This window comes from Cervus canadensis, chromosome 18 (genome assembly GCF_019320065.1).
Source record: "Cervus canadensis isolate Bull #8, Minnesota chromosome 18, ASM1932006v1, whole genome shotgun sequence".
Lineage (NCBI taxonomy): Eukaryota > Metazoa > Chordata > Mammalia > Artiodactyla > Cervidae > Cervus > Cervus canadensis.
This window is the reverse complement of record NC_057403.1, coordinates 59,512,689-59,535,537: the sequence shown is the minus strand read 5'-3', so window position 1 is coordinate 59,535,537 and position 22,849 is coordinate 59,512,689. Positions and strand designations below refer to the sequence as shown.

Below are 22,849 nucleotides of genomic sequence, written 5' to 3'. Positions count from 1 at the left end.
GGCTAACGTTTCTTCAGATTTTGAAACCGGCCTGACTTGGCTTTTTATCAGCATTATACAACGGTCATAAAAAGCAAAATTAGCACTTTATCAAGTTCAGAGCCAGTCGCCAAGGCCACTGTGGAGCAGGGCAAGTCACCAAAGACCACTGCTTAGACCTGGGCAGGGAGCCATGGTGGAAATGAGCAGAGAGGCCTGACGGCCTGCAGCTGAGGGTGGAAGGCCCCTTCTCTGCCATGCCTGCTGGGTTGGCATCGTGGCCAGTGATCCCCTGGACTTACCAGCTGAGAGGCCCAGCATTTTCTTTTTAGGTATCAGTGTCAGCCATACCGTGGTGTGTCTCTCCATGTATAAATCAGGGTCTAAGAATCCCTTCTTTTTTTCATGGCATGAAGATTTTTTTCTTTTCTTTTTTTTTTTTTTATTACATTTTTTAGTGGTTGAAAAAAAATCAAAAGAAGAAGAGCATTTCATGATCCATTGAAGCATATGAAATTCAAATGATAGTGTTCATAAAGCGTTTTGTTGGGACACAATGTGTACATCTGTTTATGTATTTTAGTCTGTGTCTGTCAGGGCAGAGTTCAGCAGTTGCAGCAGAGATCCTGTGGCTCACAGAGCTGAGAATACTTGCCATCTGGTCCCTTAGAGGGAGAGTTTGCCTACCCCTTGATCTAAACGATGTCCTTTGGCTTCTGTCTCCTACCAACAAGGTAGTCCCGTCGGAACAGGGGCTAGTCCTGGTCCAGTGCTTGGCGCAGAGTCAGGGATGTGGGTTGCATGAATCAATGAATGAATGCACAGAAGGCAGGCCGAAAGGAAGGAGGGGAGGGAGGGAGAGAGAGGAAGATAGAGAAGAAAGCAAGAAAGCAAGAAACCACCCCAAAGCTGTGAGTGCAGAGACGTCTGTCATTCTCTTATCTTTGGCCCAACAACTGAGCACAGTTTATAAACCTTGAAAATCTGTCTCCAAACATGTTTGAGTTGATTTTTATGGTCTTTTAATTAACCCAATAAAAATGGCAACAACACAGCGATTTTCAGAAAATGCCAGAGCCAAGTTTTTTTTTGATAACTACGTGTGCAATCCATGTCACACCCACTCACAGTCATTTCTGTGGTCCAAAGAATTTTCTTTTGGACCGAGGATATTTTAAATGAGGATTTACTTAAAATATTATGTTCTATATCATTAAAGGAGGGAGACAAAAAGTTCTTCCTGTATTTTTTTTTTTTATGGGATGGAGCAATTCTGGCACTGCAGAGTACGGCAGGAAATTCCATCAAGTTTTAAGCACACTGCCCATACCCTAAAGTATTTGGAGGGATTCATAGAAGAACCAGATGAATTCAGGCAGATCTCAGTTCCAGAACTGAATGTACCCTTCATCAAAATACTCTGCAAGGTTTTCAGGGATGGACTAGCAAGGTGAGGATTCCAGTTCAGAATCTTCACACTGATGATGCAGGCTAGATAGTTTCTGCCAAGATGTTAGAAACTCCCAGAGTCTCATGAAGCCCCCCTGCCCGCCTCCAGCCTTGTGGGCACACTCTGGCACAGTCATCCTTTCTTGCTGCTCCCCTTCTCCTGGCCTGGCCTCCCGGCCCCTTCAGCCGGGTTCTCAGGTGGCCTGTTTCATAGCATCGTTGGGGCCACTTCAGGGCTGATGGTTAGAACCCGGAGGAAGGTCAGGTCTCTCATGTCATCTTGCTGAAAGGGGTATCACCTACAGTTTTACAGATGAGAGTTGCTGGCGTGGAGGGAGGGGGCGAGCATTAATCCAGACAGAGGTGCGCAGACCTCTGGCTCAGGTGTCGTTTTTTTGGGTGGGGAGGAGCAGGCTGTTTCGGGGGGGGATTGGAACAGAATGAAGGGGCTGCTGAAGCTTCCATGGGGGATCTTTGCGCAGAGAGCATCTTCATCCCTGTCACCTGTGCCCGACAAACGCAGTGGTTGTCAGACAACTGCAGTGGTTCTCAGGCTGGAGTGTGCGTGGAGTACCCTGGAGAGCTGTTAGAACCCACCTCCCTGGGCTTCCCCTGCCGGGCTCCTGATTCCAGAACTTGCAGAGGAGGGCCCAGGGATCTGCACTTTCAGTGACTTCCCAGAGGACGGGATTGCTGCCTGCTGGCCGATCACACTGGATGAAGGGCTCTGCCAGTTTCAGCCCAAGGATACTGGCTCATGGGATAATAAGATTTCTGCCACCCACAGCTTCTTTTGGTCATCCGTATGGCAGGATCTCTCTGAAAGTTTCTGTTTGTTTATTTATGGCTGTGCCGGGTCTTTGTTGCTGCGAGAGGACTTTCTCCAGTTGGGGTCATGGGGGGCTACTCTTCCTTTGGGTGCACAGGCGCAGTGGTTAACAGTGGACGGGCACGTGAGATCTTCCTTGACCAGGGCTCGAACCTGTGTCTCCTGTGTTAGTAGGCGGATTCTTTACCTTGGAGTGTCTGGCAGGATCTTACGTTCTGAGTTTGAAAAACCTCCCAGTTAATTTAGTAAAATGCTTTCACCATCATTGCTTTTAAAGCTACCCTCTGAAGTGAGAAAACCTGAAGTACGATTCGTTTATTGAGATAATTTGTTGTAAATGTGAATTTTGCATCACATTTGGAAAGTACGAAAAGCCCTACTTGGAACTCGTTGTGTTCAATCTGCCAGTCCCATTCGGTGTTTCCTGTATAAATTGGATGTACCTGCTGCCGCTGTTGGTTTTGCAGTAATAATACTTTTCTACATTAAAAAAAAAAAATCTCGAAATGAAATTGTAACTAGTCTTATCATTGTAATCTCCCCTCGCCTTTTTTGCATGGATCATTTGTTTGTGAACTGGTTATTTCAGAAAGGGCTCAAAAGTAATTTCATGGTTTATAGCATTTATATTGGCGCCTTTAATGAGCAAAAACATATTGTTTTCTAATACCCGAAACGAGGGATTCACATATATATATATATTATTTTCATTTCCAAATATTACATGTATATCAAGTTTAAGACATTGGGAACAACCAAGTAAAGAAATTATACTTCTGTACACAGGGGAAATATGCAAGTTTTGTGATGCAAAAAAAAAAAAAAAGAATAATCGACATTTGCAGGCTTATGAGATGATTTTCTTTCTAATGCATCCAGGTGATGTAGCAGGGAGCTGCTCTTGTGTTTGTCCCTCGTACAGCAATTCATATCTAAAAATATGGTAACATATGGCTTTGTTATTATTTAGTTTAGGAATTTATGCACCTACAGGAGTTTTGAGAGCTCTGGGTCTCATTCAAATGTTGGTACACAGCAACTAAACAGGATAAACTGGGGCGGGGAGTTACTCAGCCCCAGGTTATCAAGATTGGACCAATTCACTTTTTTGTTGTTGCTGTTGTCTTTGTTGATGGTGTTTATTAAACTCAATAATTTTTTTTTCTTTTTTGCAAATGGTTCTCTTTCCTCTTCCTTATTATGTTTCTGAAGGCCAAATTGGTGAAAGCTTTGGGCCCAATAAAAATACAGTCTGGATTGGAAAGGGGCTCAAGGTTCTTTTTGCAGGCCCGGAGCGAGGCGGCTCTCCGGCCTCCTAGTTCATTTAATGTCTCAGGGAGTCCTTGACACCCCCACGGTCCCAGGCACAAGCCCTCCTCCGCCCCTCCCAAGCGTGTTTGTTTTACAGCTCCCGCACGGAGCCTGCAGCTGTGTAAACCTGGGAAGGGTTTCTGCCCAGCTTTGATCTTCGCATGGATCAACAGTTGCCCTCCATCCTTGAACCCTGTTCCACAGCCCCTGTGTCTCTTGGATTTTTCCATTTTCTGGTCATTACAGCATTGTGTGGGGGCTTTCCAGCAGCATCCCCCTCAACCTTGGTGTAGAATTTGGAAGAAGCACCTTAAGCCCATCCTTTGTAGGAACCTATTAAGGAGTGATTTTTACTTGATGCCAAAAGATACACCGTTTAAGTTCTTCCCAAGAGGAAATCTGACACCTTCCGGTAGACTGAGAGTCTAAGGAGCTTGAACATATTATGGACTGAATGAATGTTTAAGGAACAAGCACAGTGTGGGTGTTCTTTTAACTCCTGAAATGTGCAGTCCTTCTATTAAACCGTGGCCTAATAGCTGTGTCAGAGGTAGGCTCTTGGGCTGGTACAGCATGGCCTTCTTTTTCATTTAGTAAGCTGGGGCCTCTGTATGGAGGATATGGAAGCCACGGGTCCTGTTCCTACAGTCTGGTCCTTGTTTTAAAGGCTTCACGCAAGGCACAGGGAAGCTAAGCTAGGTGGAAATTCTGGAGAGGGAACCATCATTCTAGCTGGGGTGATCCTAAATGGCTTAGGGGGCTGGGCCCTAACGCCTCGGCAGGATGTTGAGCTCAGAGATGAGATGAGGTCTTTCCCGGCAGGAAGAGCAACACAGAAGGTCACGTACAGCAGAGCAGAGGAGACACTGGGCTCTCCAGATTGATGCCCACTTGGGTTTGCATCCTGGCTCCATCATTTACTATCTGTGTGATCTGGGGCCATTGGCTTAATCTTAACGCGTCTCTGTTTTCTCATCCATAAAAGAGGATTAATAGTAGTCTCTTCCAGGAGCTTCCCTGACTGTCCAGTGGTTAAGACTCTGCACTTCCACTGCAGGGGATGGAGCTTCGACTCTGGGTCTGGGAACTAAGACCCCATAGGCTGTGCGGTGCTGCCAAAAAAAAAAAAAGTCTCTTCCTTTGAGAGTGTGTGAATTAAATAAGAGAGCGCGTGTTGGTGCTTTAACACTGTCCCTGGGAGGTGCTTTAACACTGTCCCTGGGACGTAGTCCACTGTCAGTAATTGTTAGCTTCTGTTTCTGCTGCACTGCAGCTGTTCTTCTCACCCTCATGTCCTTCCTCCTCCACCTTTTGATCCAGGCTTGCCCCAGAAAAGATGAGCATTCTGGGTGTCACAGGAGCCTAGGGGCTAGGTGGGAGAATGTTCTGCGATTCGGTTGGATATTGAGCCTTAATCACCTGGGGGCTGGGCGGAGCCATATCCTTCTCTGTGTCCCCAGAACCCCAGAGAATGGGTCTCTGCTAGAAAGACTCTTGCCTGGAGGGTTTTTGAATGCCAGGGGTAGCTCAGTCACTGACGCCTGGTTGAGTGAAAGTGAAAGCTGCCTTCTCAGCCTCTCATCCCAGGAGCAAGCCGTCCTCCCTTGGTGCCTGGCCCCTCCTCACCCTGAGAGCCTTATATATACACCTGACCTTGATCCCTTGAATATACTGAACCCCAATCGCCTACATGGATTAGGAAACAACCGAGAAGGCAGAATAATTGGGGCTGAAAGTGCAAACCAGCACAGTCAGTGTATGGTATGGCTCTGGTTTTTTCCATCTGTGTTGAGCTGTGGAAGGAAATCCCTTTTCTTATCAAGCAGACCACCATTCTGTTGCCATTGAAGACAGTGGACTGAGACAAGGGTTGCATGGTCTCAACTGCTGTGTGGCACGGTTTGGCAGGAACACAGAGTCCAGAAGAGAGGTTAAGAGTCCTGGCTTGATCTCTAGGGGCCAAAAGGGAAACTGCGAAACCCAGATGGTGCCATCACTTACTAAGGACAGTGCTTAAAACAGAAGGAACTGTGTGGAAATTAAGGGACAGCTTAATTTTTTCCCCACAGTAATCACCAAGTCTGTTCAGTTTTCTTTTCTTTTGGAAAACGAATTTAATTTTTGAGAGAGCATATACATTTCAGAATAATTTCCTGGGTAGGCTTCCTAACTTTCTATTTTTTTTCCTCCTTTTTTTTTTTTTTTTTTTTACCCTTTCGACATCCCTAAATAGTTCTTCGTGCAGTGGCATGACTAGCGGCTCAACTTTTTCCAGGAAATGATTCATTACTTTATAATTCCAATTCACTAACCGTTTTCAGCCGTGCAATAAATTTAAATCCTTTACTATCAAGATAACATTTTTTCTCCTGTCATGGAGATATAATGATTGGAAACCATTTTTAGAAGTTGACCCTTTTGGGGACAGCTCTTAGGGAGCTGTCCTGTACTCCAGCCCATAACTTGTAGGATGTCAGTGTTTCCAGGGTAGGGGCCCCGGGCTGCAGGTCTGCCCATTTTTCCAAATGCCCAAGAAAATGCCCTTTACAGTAAGTACGATGAAGAGGTCACTGGGTGAATGGGAAAGACAGGAATGTGCATTTGAAGCCTGTGGTTCTGAGAAAACCACATTTCCAAAAACAAAGGAAGAATGATAATGCTGTCGCTAAGGCATACTCTACCCTCCTGAAAGTTGGCTATGAATCAAGACAAGGCCAGACAGCTCAAGTGGTCCCGTATGTTGTAGAGGGCAACTCTGAGGCCCATCATGTCCCTTCATCTGTGGCTAACTTGCTGTGTGATCATAGGGGAGGCGCTGAGCCTCTCTGAACCTCAGTTTTCTCAGCAGTCAGTTGAAGGAATGGGTTCAGTGTTCTTTGGGATGCCCTTTAAGAGATCCTCAGGTTGGGATCTCAAAGGTCAGACCCTCTTCTCTGTAATATTAATGGGAGTAAATCTCACTTTTATAACCATTTTCCACATGCTCAGTTCAGTTCAGTCGCTAAGTCGTGTCCAACTCTTTGCAACCCCATGAATCGCAGCACGCCAGGCCTCCCTGTCCGTCACCAACTCCCGGAGTTTACTCAAACTCATGTCCATCAAGTTGGTGATGCCATCCAGCCATCTGATCCTCTGTCGTCTCCTTCTCCTCCTGCCCCCAATCCCTCCCAGAATCAGGGTCTTTTCCAGTGAGTCAACTCTTCGCATGAGGTGGCCAAAGTATTGGAGTTTCAGCTTCAGCATCAGTCCTTCCAATGAACACCCAGGACTGATCTCCTTTAGGATGGACTGGTTGGATCTCCTTGCAGTCCAAGGGGCTCTCAAGAGTCTTCTCCAACACCATAGTTCAAAAGCATCAATTCTTTGGCTCTCAGCTTTCTTCACAGTCCAACTCTCACATCCATACGTGAGCACTGGAAAAACCATTGCCTTGACTAGACGGACCTTTGTTGGCAAAGTAATGTCTCTGCTTTTTAATATGGTGTCTAGGTTTGTCATAACTTTCCTTCCAAGGAGTAAGTGTTTTTTTTTTAATTTCATGGCTGCAGTCACCATCTGCAGTGATTTTGGAGCTACTTCTTTGTAATACCTGCTTTTAAAAGTGTTTTAAAGAAAGATGAAATAAAACACTGAAATTCTGAAAGTAACAGGTTTCTTAACTTTTGGTTGTAAAAATTATTGAGTGTATAGAAAATTCAAACAATAATAGTACAGTGTATAAATATATGCTCACCACCTAGATTAAATAATTGCTAATGCCTTAATATATTTAGTTAGTCCATCAAGCCATCTGTCTGTCCATCCATCCATTCCATTTATTCATCCGTCCATTCATTTGATCATCCATTCATCTGTCCACCCAGCTGCCCATCCATTTATCCATCCACCTATTCTGCCACCGATAGATGTATCCATCCATCCATCCATCCATGTATGTATGTAAAGTGTGGACAGTGACACTCTTTACACTTAAATACTTTGGCAGACATCTCCTAAAACCAAAGACCTTGGTCTGTGTGATCATATTTATCAACATTGTCTTGTCTATGAAACTGAAAATAATTCACTATCATAAAAGAATGTAACAAGATTTACCCAGTCATGCTCAAAATGTCTCTGATAGCTTTTGGTTTTCAGTCAGTCTGCAAGTCAGTCTCGAGGTTCACATGTAATATTTGGTATTACATCTTTTTACTCTCTTTTAGTAGGGAAGGTTTTTGGGAATTAGGGGTCATAGGTTGGTTCATGACCAGATACTGTAGACACTGTCTATTTCTTTTTCCATGTAGCAATGCTTTGTTGTTAATTTTCAGTACTTTTGCATTATCAAGGAAACTTAATTTGTTGTACTTCTTGTTGTATTTTTGTAATCTGATTTCGACTTCCAACCCAGCTAAGACTGACTGTGGGAAGGATTTCCTTCAGTGAAACTTGGGAGGAGGAAAAATGTGTTCATGAGGACTGTTGAGGGTGCCCTGTGTTTATCTCAGCAGAAGAAGGCTCCCCAGGGCTCTGTGCCACAGTCAGTAAGACCAAAAAAAAAAAAAAAAAATTGTGGGAAGAAAGATTCAAGTCTCATGTTAAGAAACCAAACCCTCCAAGACCTCAGAGCTCTTTGCCTATAATTAGCACACAAGAAGGAGCACTGTCGATCAGGACTGCCTCTTGTCCCTGCCGCCCACCTGGGGAACGTTGGGACCCTGGATGACAGCCTCCCGCCCCCTGCCTGCCTTGGCCTCACAAGTGGGGTGCAGGGGGTGGAATGGGCGCTACCTCTCTCTCTCCTTCAGGGGAGGTATCTGGCATAGAGCGTAGGGCGCAGAGTGGAGGCTGATCGGCCTGCAAGTTGGTTCCTGCATCAAAGTAACTTACTCTAAAATTAGATGAGGTTTCGAGTGTGTTTATCATCCTCCCCAGGTCATGAGGTTTGACAGGCCAATATATCACTTGCGAAAGTCTGAGGACCCACCTGCAGCTCCCAGACTTTCCTCCCATCTCCCTGCCTCCCCTTTCACGTTTGTCTTGGCCCAGAGCAGGCACAGGCCGTGGCTGTGGATGCGACTTCCGGAGGAGAACACCAGGGTCACGTTCCTGTGCATCAGGGGACGTCGTCCGCCACAGAACGTGTTTTGTTTTGCTCACACGGTGATTTTACAGAATGGCTGAAGCGCAAATACAGATTGGGAGACTTCACATAAAAATCTGGCATTCCTATTAGATTCACAGGCTGGAGCAGGGGAACTTGCCTGGCTGTGCAGTGGTTGGGACTCTGAGCTTCCAGTGCAGTGGGTGCGGGTTTGATCCCCGGTTGGGGAACGGGGACCCCACACACCATGCAGTATGGCCAAAAGTGAAATAGACCTGTTTGTTTATAGAAGTGAAAACTGGCGGAGGAGGCAGCGATTACCTGGAGCTGGGTACAGGCCTCCAGAGGGCACGTGGTTTCCAGCTGTCCATCATCTGCACCGCTCCCTCTGTTTCCCCTCCCAGTTTAAGCAGTGTTATTCATTCGTTCAGGCTTCCCTGGCAGCTCAGCTGGTGAAGAACCCGCCTGCAATGCTGGAGACCCCAGTTGCATTCCTGGGTCGGGAAGATCCGCTGGAGAAGGGATCGGCTACCCACTCCAGTGCTTTTGGGCTTCCCTGGTGGCTCAGCTGGTAAAGAATCTGCCTGCCATGCAGGAGACCTGAGTTTGATCCCTGGGTTGGGAAGATCCCCTGGAGAAGGAAAAGGCTACCCATTCCAGTACTCTGGCCTGGAGAATCCCATGGACTGTATAGTCCATGGAGTCACAAACAATGGACACGACTGAGCGACTTTGACTTCACTTCACTCCATGCATTCATTCTTCTGTCCTTCGACCCTGCTTTCCCTGTGCTAGGGGCGGGGGAGCCTTGAAACCTCTGGTTAGGCCACTTAGAAGTGAAATGAGAATCTGGGAAAAAGGGAGCAGCAGTGGGGAAAGAGCTGTGGTGTGTTCTGGATGATAGCAGCGGTGTTTCTGATTTTTCCTCCCTAGTCTCCTCTGGAAGAAAGAGCCCAGCTCCCAAGAACTGATTATACATCTCTAATTCAAGTTCCAGTCGTCGTGAAATGGAACAAGCCTATGCGTCTTCCATGGGGCTTGAACATATGAGCACTTTTTAAATTTTGAGGATGAGAAGTCTCTCGTTTTTGGTAACAGTAGAATGGCAGAATGTCACTCACCCACCACTTGGGTGTCCGAGAAGGGTCGTGGGTGCTGGACAGCCCACGTCAAACAGTTGCCACTGGAGGCTGGATGGTTCAAGTTCGTTTGAAATGAGAAATTGCCAGTGACCTGAAACCCATCATTATTAACCTTGTGGCAAAACATCACCATAACCAGTAGCCAACTCATTTTTTTACCCTTTTTTTATTTTTTCTTTTTGGTTGGAAGAAAGGCTCATTGATGAAAGTTGGCTCAGTTCTTTTTGTTTAAGTTAAGTGGCCGGACCACCAAGAAGAACGGCTTTCCTTTGATTGGGAACTGGGCCTGACCCAGATGTGTTCCACACGGCGTCAACTTGGGCCGCACACCCCACAGTGGATTCGAGCTGTGTTTATATGTAGACACCCGCCCACAGAGCAGACCATGTGGAAAAGCACCTCTGTGTTACCCACTGTCTAAGTCTTCTGTAACAGCAGGCTTTTAGTGATATATGAAGCACCTACAGCTTAGATGCTTCTGTGATGAATGGATGCCTCCTTTCTTCTTTCTTCATATGTAAATGGAATAAGTGACACGAAGCAAGTGTGGGGTAGGAAGGACTTGTAGAAGCATATAATGGAATAATAATATCCATGGTCTCCCTGGACATTTTATGGTAGAAGATTCTGGAAGGCTGAGCCCAACTGTTTCCAGCTAAGGCTCCGGTGGTTGTTACGTGTTGTCTGGTTAAGCAATCAGGGTCTCGCTGGAGGTTTCCTTTCCCCTCTGGCAATAGGTCTTTTAGGATCCTGCCTTGAGGCACCTGCGTAAGTCCCCAGAGTCACTGAGAGTCCATCTAGACCCTCTTCCCAAAGATTGGTCCCTCTGTAACCTCAGCAGTTCACTCCATGTATAGCATTTTTCAGCATATTTGTTAGGCTTGCTTCATTTGTGACCACAAGAATGTATTTCTTACTTCAGATCTCAAAGAGTCTAGAAATGTGAACCCCGTGCCTTACTGCACTTCCTGAGGAACCCCACTTCTTCCCACAGTTCCCCCGTCTGAGTTAGCACAATTCAGATTCTGGTCAAGTGTCGTGACCCTAAGGCTTCAAGACCAGAACCAGATCCCACATGTGATGTCCCGTCTGTGCAGCTGGTGGGACGAGGGGAGCCCGAGTGGGTCCTGTGCCGACTGGGGGTCACCTCCCTGCAGTGCTTGCATCAGCTGGGCCTTGGCCTGGACCCCAGCTCTCCCCACCAGGGCTTCATCTCTCTTATTATAAGAGACTTGGGGGGAGGCCATTGCGTCTAGGTGCCCATGTGCGTGATGTCATCAGGGGCCCGGCACCACTGTGGTCTCTCCCCTCAGCCCTTCTTAGCACATGGCTGCTCAGCCTCCGGGGGTCACGTCTACTTCCTTAACAAGAAGGAGGGGGGCACCAACATGTCCATCACAGGCCACACATAGCTGCAAGGGAGTCTGAAAAGGGGGCCATCTTTCCTGGGTGCTCTTAGCAAAGATGACAGGGAGAGTGATCAGAGGGGGGCACCCAGCAGCGTCTACCTCGGTGGTCGTGAGCTTGGTCGCCAGAGTCACGCAGGTGCCTTGGACTTGACTCTTTGGACCACAGTGTAACTGCTCAGTCTGAAGGTTCTCCTCTGTAAGAAGGGGATGATAATTGAACCTATGATAGGATTGTTTAGGCTTCCCTGGTGGCTCAGATGGTAAAAGAATCTGTCTGCAATGCAGGAGATCCCAGTTTGATCCCTAGGTTGGGAAGATCCCCTGGAGAAGGAAATGGCAACCCAAATTCCAGTATTCTTGCCTGGAGAATTCCATGGACAGAGGAGCCCGGTGGGCTACAGTCTACGGTGTCGCAAAGAGTTGGACATGACTGAGTGACTAGCACTTGCACTTTCAAGAATCGTTGAAAGGATTAAATGAGCTCAAATGTGTATGATGCTTAGATTGGCGTCAGTCGGTGTTGAGTGACTATCCCAGCTGTGAGCATTGTGGTTGTTGTCACTGTTTTTCCATCTTCCCCTACCTCCTGTCTTCCCCCTTTAGCTCTTCTTCCACCGTCATCACCATCAGCGTCACCATCACCCATAGCTCCTCCCTCACACCACCGTGATGCATCGATTGGTGTTTGTTTATTTGCTTTTGTGATCACATATCCAAAAGTAATTCAGCTTTTCCGATAAGAACATTCACTTGATGTGTTTTCTTCTACTCTTGAATTTCCTTAAGCCACCCTGAAATCATTTCTGTCATTTCTTGCAGAGAATCTCCCTGGGCCCTGCCCACACCACATGGCAGGAATCTATCTCATGCACACATGCAGGTTAGTACACACAGTGTTTGTTGATGGAATGAATTAATTTTTCACTGAATACCAAGGACAAGCTGATTATATTCCTCTTGGAGCTCATTTGTTCTCCTGAGAGCACAGCCACATTTCCAGATTGATGGCTTTAGCTGTGTGTCCAAAGTCCTTGCCCTCACAGCTGATGAGTGGACCCCAGTCTGTAGTAATCCTTATGGTTCTCGTGATGCTGTGGCCACCCCAGTCCTGCCCCCATCACGCATGGGGTGCATTCTGTGTGCCGGTCATGGTGGAATGCCACACCTCGTCTCATTGCATTGGGCATCTCTCTGGGATGGGGGTTCCATGCCTTAACTGGGCTCTTGGGCTCCATCAGTGAGGGTGGGGCTGGTGAGAATGGGCTTCTTCTCACCTTTGCCTACTTTGACTCCCCTCTCAGCCCCTCTCCACCCCTTTTCCTATGTTTTAGCCCCTGAGAAAACCCAGTGGAATTTACTAAGTAACATCACTACGAACAAAGCTAGAGGGGTGATGGAATTCCAGCTGAGCTGTTTCAAATCCTAAAAGATGATGCTGTGAAAGTGTTGCACTCAATATGCTAGCAAATTTGTAAAACTAAACAGTGGCCACAGGACTGGAAAAGGTCAGTTTTTATTCCAGTCCCAAAGAAAGGCAATGCCAAGGAATGCTCAAACTACCACACAACTGCACTTCTTTCACATGCTAGCAAAGTAATGCTTAAAATTCTCCAAGCCAGGCTTCAACATTAGGTGAACCGAGAACTCCCAGATGCTCAAGCTGGTTTTAGAAAAGGCAGAGGAACCAGAGATTAAATTGCCAACATCTGTTGGATCATAGAGAAAGCAAGAAAATTCCAGAAAAATACTTCTGCTTCATTGACTACACTAAAGCCTTTGACTTTGTGGATCACAACAAGCTGTGGAAAATTCTTGAAGAGATGGGAATACCAGACCACCTGACCTGCCTCCTGAGAAACCTGCATGCAGGTCAAGAAACAACACATAGAACTGGACATGGAAGAATGGACTGGTTCCAAATTGGAAAAGGAGCACATGGGCTTCCCTGGCAGCTCAGACGGTAAAGCGTCTGCCTACAATGCCAGAGACCTGGGTTCGATCCCTGGGTCAGAGAGATCCTCTGGAGAAGGAAATGGCAACCCACTCCAGTACTCTTGTCTGGAAAATCCCATGCTTGGAGGAGCGTGGTAGGCTACAGTCCATGGAGTTGCAGAGAGTCGGACACGACTAAGCGACTTCACTTTCACTTTCAAGGCTGTGTATTATCACCCTGCTTATTTAACTTCTGTCCAGAGTACCTCATGCGAAATGCCAGGCTGAATGAAGCACAAGCTGGAATCACGATTGCCGGGAGAAATATCGGTAACCTCAGATATGCAGGTGACCCCACCCAGTCCTGACTATTCATTTTAAGGACCGATACTGAAGCTGAAGCTCCGATACTTTGGCCACCTGATGTGACGAGCTGACTCGTTGGAAAAGACCCTGATGCTGGGAAAGATTGAAGGCAGGAGGAGAAGAGGACGACAGAGGATGAGATGGTTGGATGACATTGCTGACTCCGTGGACATGAGTTTTAGCAAGCTCTGGGAGATGGTGAAGGACAGGGAAGCCCGGTGCGCTGCAGTCTATGAGATCGCAAGGAGTCAGACACGGCTAAGCAGCTGAACAACAGCCAGCCCCTGAGAGAACCGAGTGCAATGTGCAGAGGAGTGACCCTCACTAGTGGAGACCAGGAGCCGCCTCTGAGGGTAGGGGCCCCCTGTTGACAGTATGAACAAGAGCCAGGCAGGCATGGGCTCAGGCAGCCCCCAGGAGATGGGCCTTGAGCATGGCCACGTGCCAGCTGGCTGTGTGGGTTTGAGGAGTATTTCATGTACCTTGGGCTCTACAAGCCTGAACTAACTTGTGATTTGTGAGCCTTCTCCCAGAAGATGTGGGAAACAGATACAGGAGTTGTGAAGAGTGCCAGATGGCCCGAGGGTTCCCGAGCAGGAGGGGAAGGTGTGGTGTGAGCGCTCCTGCGGCCTTGTCAGCGTTCGCAGACTGGTTGTAGTGCTATTGATCATGCTCCCTGAATGTCTTAGCCTGTATGTATATATATACAGGTAGTAGAAGGCCCAGTGTGTATAAACAAATTCCTTTCTTGATCTTCTAAGTGACGGACATTGAGCAGATTCAGGTTCGGAGACCTTAGTTCCCGCCCCAAGCTCCAGAGTGAGGGCATTTATAACTGGCAGGGAGACAGGAGGTGCATGAAACCCCCTCAGACTGTCACCACCACCGCCCCCCCCTTCTCAGTAGCACCTGCAGACACTGGGCTCCCTCTGTGTGGGGCTTGGTGAGCTGGTTTCCTTCCTGTGAGAGGATGTTAACTGTTTGAAGACTGGAACTGCTGGAAGAATTTATGTGGGTTGTGAAGTGGGCACATAGAAATGTGAGGACATGCAGACCAGGAGATGCACCCCCAGATTACTGTATGTATGTTGTTGTTATCACCTTTATAGGGGTGGGCGGTGAGGAGAAGGGCCAGGATTGAAGGTCACAGGGCCCTTTAACCTGGCTGTTCATGCTTTGTTGTTTAGTTACTAAGTCTCTCACCCCATAGACTGTAACCTGCCAGACTCCTCTGTCCATGGGATTCTCTAGGTAAGAATACTGGTGTGGGTTGCTATTTCCTCCTCTAGGGGATCTTCCCAACCCAGGGATCAAACCTGTGTCTCCTGTATTGGCAGGCAAATTCTTTGCCACTGAGCCACCAGGGAAGCCCTATTAATGCTTAATTGTTTTTAAAGGGAAACTGTGCTCACGTATGGCTTGTGTAATAAAAATTATTTTTAAAAAGTAGCCTGTTGGAGTGGGTATTCGTTTTCTATGGCTGCCGCAATAAATTACCTGAAGCTTAATATCTTCAAACAACACAGATGTATTGCCTTGTAGTTTTGGAGGTCAGAAGTCCAACATGGGTCTCCCTGGCCAAAATCAAGGTGATGGCAGGCTCTCTTCTTTCTGGAGGCTCCAGGGGAGGGTCCGTCCCCTTGTCTTCTCTAGTTTACCGAGACTGTTCACATTCCTTGGCTCGTGGCCCCTTCCTTCCTTCCTCCTTCTGCAAGCTGGAAGCATTGGGCTGCGTCGTTCGCCAGCCATGTCTCTCGTCTTCTCTTCTGCCTGTTTCCCATGTTAAGGCCCTTGTGATCACATGGATGTGAAGGACGGTCTTCCTATCTGGAGGCAAGCAGACTAGCAGTCCTCATTCCATCTGCAGTCCTCACTCCTCTTTACCAGATAAAGAATAGGAAGCGCCTTGAACAGCCTGCTGGGCGTGTCGGTGAGACTCCTTAAATGTGTAGCCTGCTCTGCCAGTCCCTGACAGCAACTGTTGTGGCCACCTCCACCACCACTGCTGTTACTCTGATTACTGAACCGCCTCTGCTGCTTCTGTCAGCTTCTTCCCACATTCACAGTCACCTGCGGGCCCTCTGGGAGGTCAGTCCATGCATGGGATGGGAATTCTTGCTGGGATCTGTCACAGAGAGAGACCTTCTCTTTCATTTGGATGTCTTGAGCATTTCTGCGCAGTTTGTTCTAGTTTTTATCCATCCTTCAGCTGTCTATGCAGCTCTCCATCTTCCTTCACACTCACCCGCCCACCAGTCCAGCCCGTCAGTTATCCATCTGTTCATCATTCTGTCCATTCCTCCATCCTTCTGTCCATCCCTCCATCTGTCCATTCCTCCATCCACCCCTGACCTGTTTTCTCTCTCTATTTTTCAGTGTCAGATTTTGTCTCTTTTTCTTCTGTATGCTATATAAATAGCAACTTTTCTCATTTAAGAAAGCATTAAACATGAGGCAAAAGTAGAGATTTCCCTAGAATTAATTTGAAATTGTTTAGCAACTAAAATCACTGGGGACGTAGTAATAGAAATGTTGAGAATGAGAAGTGGAACTCTTGTTTTTTTTTGGAAGAAGAATCTTTCACCCTGTACTCCTAAAGGTACGTTGCAATTTTTATACAACATGAAAATAATTATATGAAGAAGAAGAAAAAAAAACACCTCTGAAATGTGCTTATCACACTTAGTGTGCACTGAACACTGTTTGTGCTTGTTAATCCCTGTAGTTATTCAGGTTTCTGTCATCCGCATTTTCAGGTGAGTAACTTGGGCACAAATAATACACACATTTTCAGCATTAAAAAAAATAAAAATTATGGATAAGGAGAGGAAAATAAAAACCCTCCAGACTCCCTGTCCACAGTATCTGGGCATATGTGCTTTCACCCTTTTTACTGTGACATGTCTTTAGTGTTTCTTTATTGACTCTCATAGGATCTTAGACTCTGTCTCCCTGTGGTTAGTTCGTCCAGCCTGGCCAGTGAGAGAGAGCACTCCCTGTACTCGTGTGGCGATTAGAAGGGCCTCCTTCTTCCAGACTGGCCGTGCTTCCCTCGGTAAAACACGTGCACGCACGCGCCTCAAGGCTCGGAACACTGTTGTTAGGTTTGTGAGATCCTGCCAAGCGTTTTAAGTACTGTTTACTCCCTCTCCCCATAAAAACGCTTATTATTGACTTATTCAGATAACGTAGAGCAGTAGGAAGACGGGAAGACAGTTTCCATGGTCTCACCATCCAAAGACAACCTCTGTTACTGCAGTGATAGACTTCTTCCTAACTCTCAGAGGCAGCTTCTAGTTTTTATGGAATTGTGACTGTGGTTTTAAAACTGTGGAAATAAATCACACACCTGCAAAAGTGGGCATTCTTGCTGCTGGATAGAGGTGAACAAACTGAGCACCAACAGGCAGGCAGTCACTGGGTCAAGAAGAAAACATAACTCTGAGACCTGCTTCTGCCACATTCAGTCCTTGTCTCCCAGCCACCTCCGTCACCCTGCAAGGCTTCCCACCAACCTGACTGTGGACTGCAGAGATGGTTTCTGTCTGCCTTCGATCTTATGTGAATGGAATCGTGCACTGGGTACTACTGTGTGCCTGCTTCTTTCTTTCAACATTATGCTTATGAGATTTATGCTTAGTGTTTCGTATGGTTGTAGATCATTTTCCTGGCTCTTGAGTATTCCACTGTGTGAATATGCTACAAATTATCATGATTACATTTAAAGAAATGTGACTCCTAGGTTTTCATGCAACAATTGAACCAAGTATCTCCTCCTGTTTTAACACTCTGCTAATATATACCATTTTACATAGTAACATAGTTGATATACACCATAATATGCTCATTCACACCATATCACATACTTTGGCCACCTGATATGAAGAACTGACTCACTGGAAAGACCCTGATGCTGGGAAGGATTGAAGGCAGGAGGAGAATGGGACGACAGTGGATGAGATGGTTGGATGGCATCACTGACTCGATGGACATGAGTTTGAGTGAGCTTCGGGAACTGGGGATGGACAGGGAGGCCTGACGTGCTGCAGTCCATGGGGTTGGGAAGACTTGAACACGGCTGATCGACTGAACTGAACTGAATACACACCATTTTACATAGTATCATAGCATTCAGTAGAGTGGATTTGTGTTCATTTAACCAGTATCCTAGTGTTGAATATCTAGGGGATTTCTACTTTCTGTTGTATTTTTTTACCATTATAAGTGGCACTGCAGGGAATAGTGTCTATCTGAGCATTGAGCACATGTGTGCGCGCGATGGTTTTGCTTGGTTTGATTCCCTGAAGTGGAGCAGCTGGTGCAAAGATTGCACCATCCCGTGGTATCTTAACATGGGCTGTCACTTTCCTTTCCAAGAGGTCTGTGCCTGTCTCCCCACCAGACACAGTGAATGTGAATGCCTCTCTTATCACTCACTCAGCATCTTGGCAAGAGAACCAAGTAGTCTCCTGCCTAAAACGCCTCTCACGGCCTCAGGATTTGAATGGACCGCTCTCACCCTGCCTGCAGCATTGCTTCCTGCTTCCTGGTACAGAGACCTCATGGCTTACCTTCAACTCAGAGCTCTTTCTCTTCTCCAGGGTATGCCCTTGGACAGGATGTTTCAACCTGAGCTTCAGTTTTCTAATCTGGAAAGTGGAGGGTGTTTTTTAATGTTTCCGATTTTTTGCTCCTGTAGGGCCTTCTCCACCGCTTTACCAGCTTAACAGCTGTCGGGCTGGGGCTCCGCTCCTGTACGATGGTGGCGATGATGTGATGCCCTCTTTTCCTTCCCCCTGTGCTCCATCCCAGGTAGCAGACCCCCGCCTGCAGCCTCCTTCTCCATGCCGCTTTGGAAGCTGTAGAGTCATGTACTCATGTGTCCTCCGTGCCGGCCTCCTGCCAACGCTTCCCTTTGTCTCCCTGTTCATTCATTAGTCATGTTTCTAACAAGCCTTTATTGAACATCTGCTATGACCCAGCTCTCCTCAGCACTGGGGATGCAGAGAGGAAATAAATGTGCCTCCTGCTTGCCAGAGGGAGAAGCCAGAGGTAAAGCCTGTCAAGAGAGGAGTCCGTAGGTAGGGTGGGTCACCCGTGGTCCAGGAAATCAAGGGCACCGGAAAAGGGGCACTTGGCTCCTCGAAGGAACGGAGGGGTCTGAGAAGGCTTAGAGATGGCAGTTCTTAGGCTGAAGCAGAAGGATGAGTAGAGTTTACCCGAGTGGAGGATGGGATAAACCACCATGGAGACTTGAGTGCTGGTGAGGTTTTGAGTAAATACACACACGCAGAGAGAGTTCAGCAGAGCAGCCGCCGTCCCTGAGGGTGACACTGGGTACCGTGACAGTGTCTGGAAGCATTCTGCGTTTGTGATGGAGAGGGGCTCCTGGCACCGAGTGGGTCAGAGCCAGGGATGCTTCTAAACACCCTTCCGTGTGTGGGTTCACCCCCACACGAAGAAGGACCTGACCCCAGAAGTCAGCAGCGCTGAGTTGAGAAGCGCTGGGCTGCGCCTGAGGAGCGGAGGTGGGAAGGCGGGACCACATTAGAGGTGCGTGCGGACAGCCTTCTCAGCACTTGAGAGTGTGTGTGTGTGTGTGCGCACCGGCATGGGTGTGGAGGAGGCCGCACTCCTGCTCCAGGACCGCGCCTGAGCAGGGTCCGAAAGGCGGCTCTCTGCCTGCTGACTCGCTGTCCGAGAGTCAGCAACGCAGCAGGTGTGCCTCCCCGCGGCTCGCTTCCCAGGGCCCTCACCTTGATTTATGACAGTGTTTCCTTCCCCGCTCAGTGTTTATGACATCCCGGGACTTGGTGGAACCGCCAGGAAATGAGAGTGGACAGTGAGACGATTATCGTTCATTTTCACTCCCCATAAACATTTTCTGTTTCTTTTTTGGAAGACATCGCTAATCCCCTGGTGCATTGGCTTTGCGTGTTCTTTCTTCAGCCTCGGTATAGAAAGCAAAGTGGTAGTGACTTTTTCCTTACGGCTGCTGAAAAGGCCACACGGTGTTTGGACCGCTGCCTGCTTCTACCCTGGAGCACAGAAGATCCAGGAGCAGAAACTGGCTCTAACAGTATCCCTTTAGAAAACACTGTGGGAATGTGAGGCCTTTTCCCTGTGTGTCAGAGGCGTTTTGTCCCTCCACTTCAGAGTTGGAGGGTGACGTGCCCTTGATCCCTACTTCCTAGGGGAGTTTGATGATTGAGTGGCCTGAGAAGCAGTCTGTAGGAGCCCTGGGCTGCTTTTTTCCCTATGTGTGTATTTAAATTTCTGAAAAAGTTTTAGTTTCGATGGAAACGGGAGTGGAGGATTGGAGGGGAGTGCATAAAGGATAGGAGAATTTCCAGCTTTCTGTTATGGTTGGAGACCTTGCCGATCTAAAGGCTCTTTGGCTGCAAGCAACAGAGAAGACTGGGTGATTTGAGAAGGAAAACATGATGCTATATCTGGTGTGACTCTGCGTGCGTGTAACAAAAAAGCCAGCACACTGTGGCTTACTTTCAGATTGGTGCCTCGGGGCCTCAGGGTGCCGCAGCCTGCTGTCCGCAGTGTGCAGCTTCCGTCCTTGTGCTTGGGGTTCTGTGGTCACCGTGGCTGCACACTCACGGCGCTCTTTTCTCAGGGGCTGTCCTGGGCATGATTCAGCTTTAATCTCCCGCCTTGCGTGGCTCAGCTCACACTTAGGTTCTCAGGACGGAGTCCAGGCGGCCTGTCTTTTGGGCCTGGTCACGGTCCACTGTCCCTTCCCCTGAGCTGAAGACCAGGAATGGGTGGGAATGAATGAGAATACTCTGTGCCACACATCCTTGAAGACACTTTTCAGAAGTGAAGGATTTATGTGGACAGCTCGGTTTGTTTTTGGATCCATGCATTTGGGAGAAAGGAAGGAAAAGAACGGTAGCTGGCATTTAGTAGTATCTGCCCTGTAGATTCACTCATAGGCAATGGCCGCCAAGCGTGGTGGATTAACCCTTCTTCTCTCAGTCTTTACCCTGGCTCCAACTCAGTTTTTTTAGGCAGCAGGGAGAGGAGTTTCTTCTGAGACAAGTCAGCAGTTAGCCTACCAGATGATCTCTTTAGGCTCATCTGGAGTCATTGTCTTCTAGTTCTTTTTTTTTTTTTTTAATAACAATTCTCATCAGTCTGCCCTTTTCTGCTTTTTGGGGTCTAGTCTATATATTTGGCACTTTAATTTAAACTTGAGTCTGTAAATTAAACACATGTTACAATACAACCTCTAGAGTCACCCTATTTGGACTTAACTGGCCAAATTAAATTAATAAAAGCTATTATTAATTAATAAAACCTACCTTGGCTTCTGTTTCCTAATCTGGAGAACAGGAATAGTCACTATCTTATAGAATCATGGGAATTGAATGGGATAATACATATAAAGTATACGCTGTGTCACACACGTATATCCTTTAAATTAAAAAATTGTTTAAAACAGCTTTCATTTTGAAATAATTGTAGATTCATTGGAAGCTACAGAAAATAGGGAGGACCCATGTTCTCTTTATCCAGCTTTCTACAAAGTTTACATCTTCTCTAACTAGACAGCCAGGAAACTGACATTGGTACAATATGAGTGTATATAGTTCTGCTGTGCATAGAATTCTGATGCCCAAAGGTGAACCATTGCAGATGAGATTAAGATTCCTAATTAGCTGGATTTTGAATGGAGGGATTATCCAGGATTATCTGGGTGGACCCTGTGTGATTAGGAGGACCATAAAAAGCGGCAGAGGCATCGGGTGAGGCAGTCAGAGAGAGGACTCGACCAGACCCTGCTAGCTGTGCAGATGCAGCGAGGGTGCTGTGTGCCGAGGGGAGCAGGCAGCCTCCAGACGGTGGAAAGGACGATGAGGTCGGTCCTCCCCGTGGAGATGCTGGGGAGGAACGCATCCTGCTAACCTCTGGGGCCGACCCTGTGAGGTCTGTGCTGGAGCTCTGATATGTAGAACGGGAAGGTGATTAACTTGTGTTGTTTTAAGCCGTGACACTTTTGGAGATCTAATAAGTTCTCTGCCATTTTCTCACATGTGTAGATTCGTGTAACTGCGACCACAGAGATCTCCCTTGAGCTGCCCCTTTGGGCTCATATCTGTCACGCTGCTCTCAGCCTTCCTGTGTTCTCTGAGGAGGTGGAGCTTCTCCAGGCACCCCGCGCCCCATGCTGTCTGCTCTGGCTGGGGTGCTTTCCCCAGTCATCCTTGCTAAGCCTCGTCTTTCAGATTTCGGAGACCCTCTCTTGGAGCTCCTCATCTCAACCAGACCTCCTCCCAATGTTCTTCACCTTTATTTCCCAGCACTTATCATGTTACATGGGTAGAGGTATGTTTATTTCAGTGAGAATATTTGCTGAATCTCTGTCTCCCCACCTAGTCTGGAAACCATATGAGGGTAAGAACCGTATCTGTTTTAACTCAGTGCTGATCTCTCTGCCTCATGTATGTGACTGTGTAGACAGTAGGAGTCAAGTAGATTTGTGTTGAATGAAGGAATATGTCAGTATTCATGATACAGATCTGAAATTACACCTGGATCTTGCAGCAGAAGAGTACACTGGCATTATAATAAATTCTACCTGCATTTGCCTAGCAGACTTTTATTTTTAAAAATCACCTTCTGTGTGAACTGTCAGTGCTGAACTCCAGTTCTGATTGGGTGTCTATAGGAGTAGTTATACTTCTGTGAACTCCAAGAAGATAGTTGAACATGATTGAACCTGCTTTGCACAGCTGGACAATTTTGCATTTGTTTTTTATCCCCTAGTTTTTCTTTTTTTCCAGAAGTAGTTTGGTTAATTCATACTGATGAAAAAAAAATCATGGCATCAGCTTTATTCCCTGAAGAACACATAGACTTCTTTTTGCCAAACATAATTATCCTGAGAAGGAACTGATGAAGGAAACTTACCTCTTGGCCAAATGCTTCTTTAGAGTTATTCAACCAAAGATAGCAGGCTGCACTTAGGGGACGCCAAACATCTGGATGGAGAATGAAATACCCAGATGTTTTCAAGTATCTGGATGTTTCTAACCATCTGGCACCCTTGGTTATTGACAAATGATCCAGCTGTTTTGCGGAAGATGGTATACCTAATCTAACAGAAGAGAGAAATCGTGTTCTTGAAAAATCTTGATGCCATCCCATATGTACTAAGGCCGGGTATATGTCTTTAATTGAAGCCAGGATTTGATTGCAGAAGATGAAAATAGCTTCTTGCTTACAGAGGCTGTTGTTTTACTGTGAGTGCCAGACTGTAAAGACTTTAGGTTAATTGTCTCATTTAGCGTCAGAGTCTAAGTTGTTTGTAGCTTTCTTCTATTTATAATGT

At 47.0% G+C, this 22,849-nt stretch overlaps 1 protein-coding gene across 13 annotated transcripts in view; it reads left to right on the top strand.

The window, feature by feature from the left end:
* Positions 1–22,849, top strand: part of WWOX (WW domain containing oxidoreductase) — an 886,111-nt gene that overhangs the window by 153,448 nt on the left and 709,814 nt on the right. For 2 of the 13 annotated variants that reach the window (XM_043436499.1, XM_043436500.1), the window contains exon 6: positions 12,025–12,085. The exons of 10 other annotated variants lie outside the window; for them this stretch is intronic. In XM_043436499.1, coding sequence (XP_043292434.1) covers positions 12,025–12,085 — 61 coding nt within the window. Of the gene's footprint in view, positions 1–12,024; positions 12,086–12,536; positions 12,647–22,849 lie in introns of those variants that run through there. One more of the 13 variants, XM_043436498.1, reaches the window with a different exon arrangement.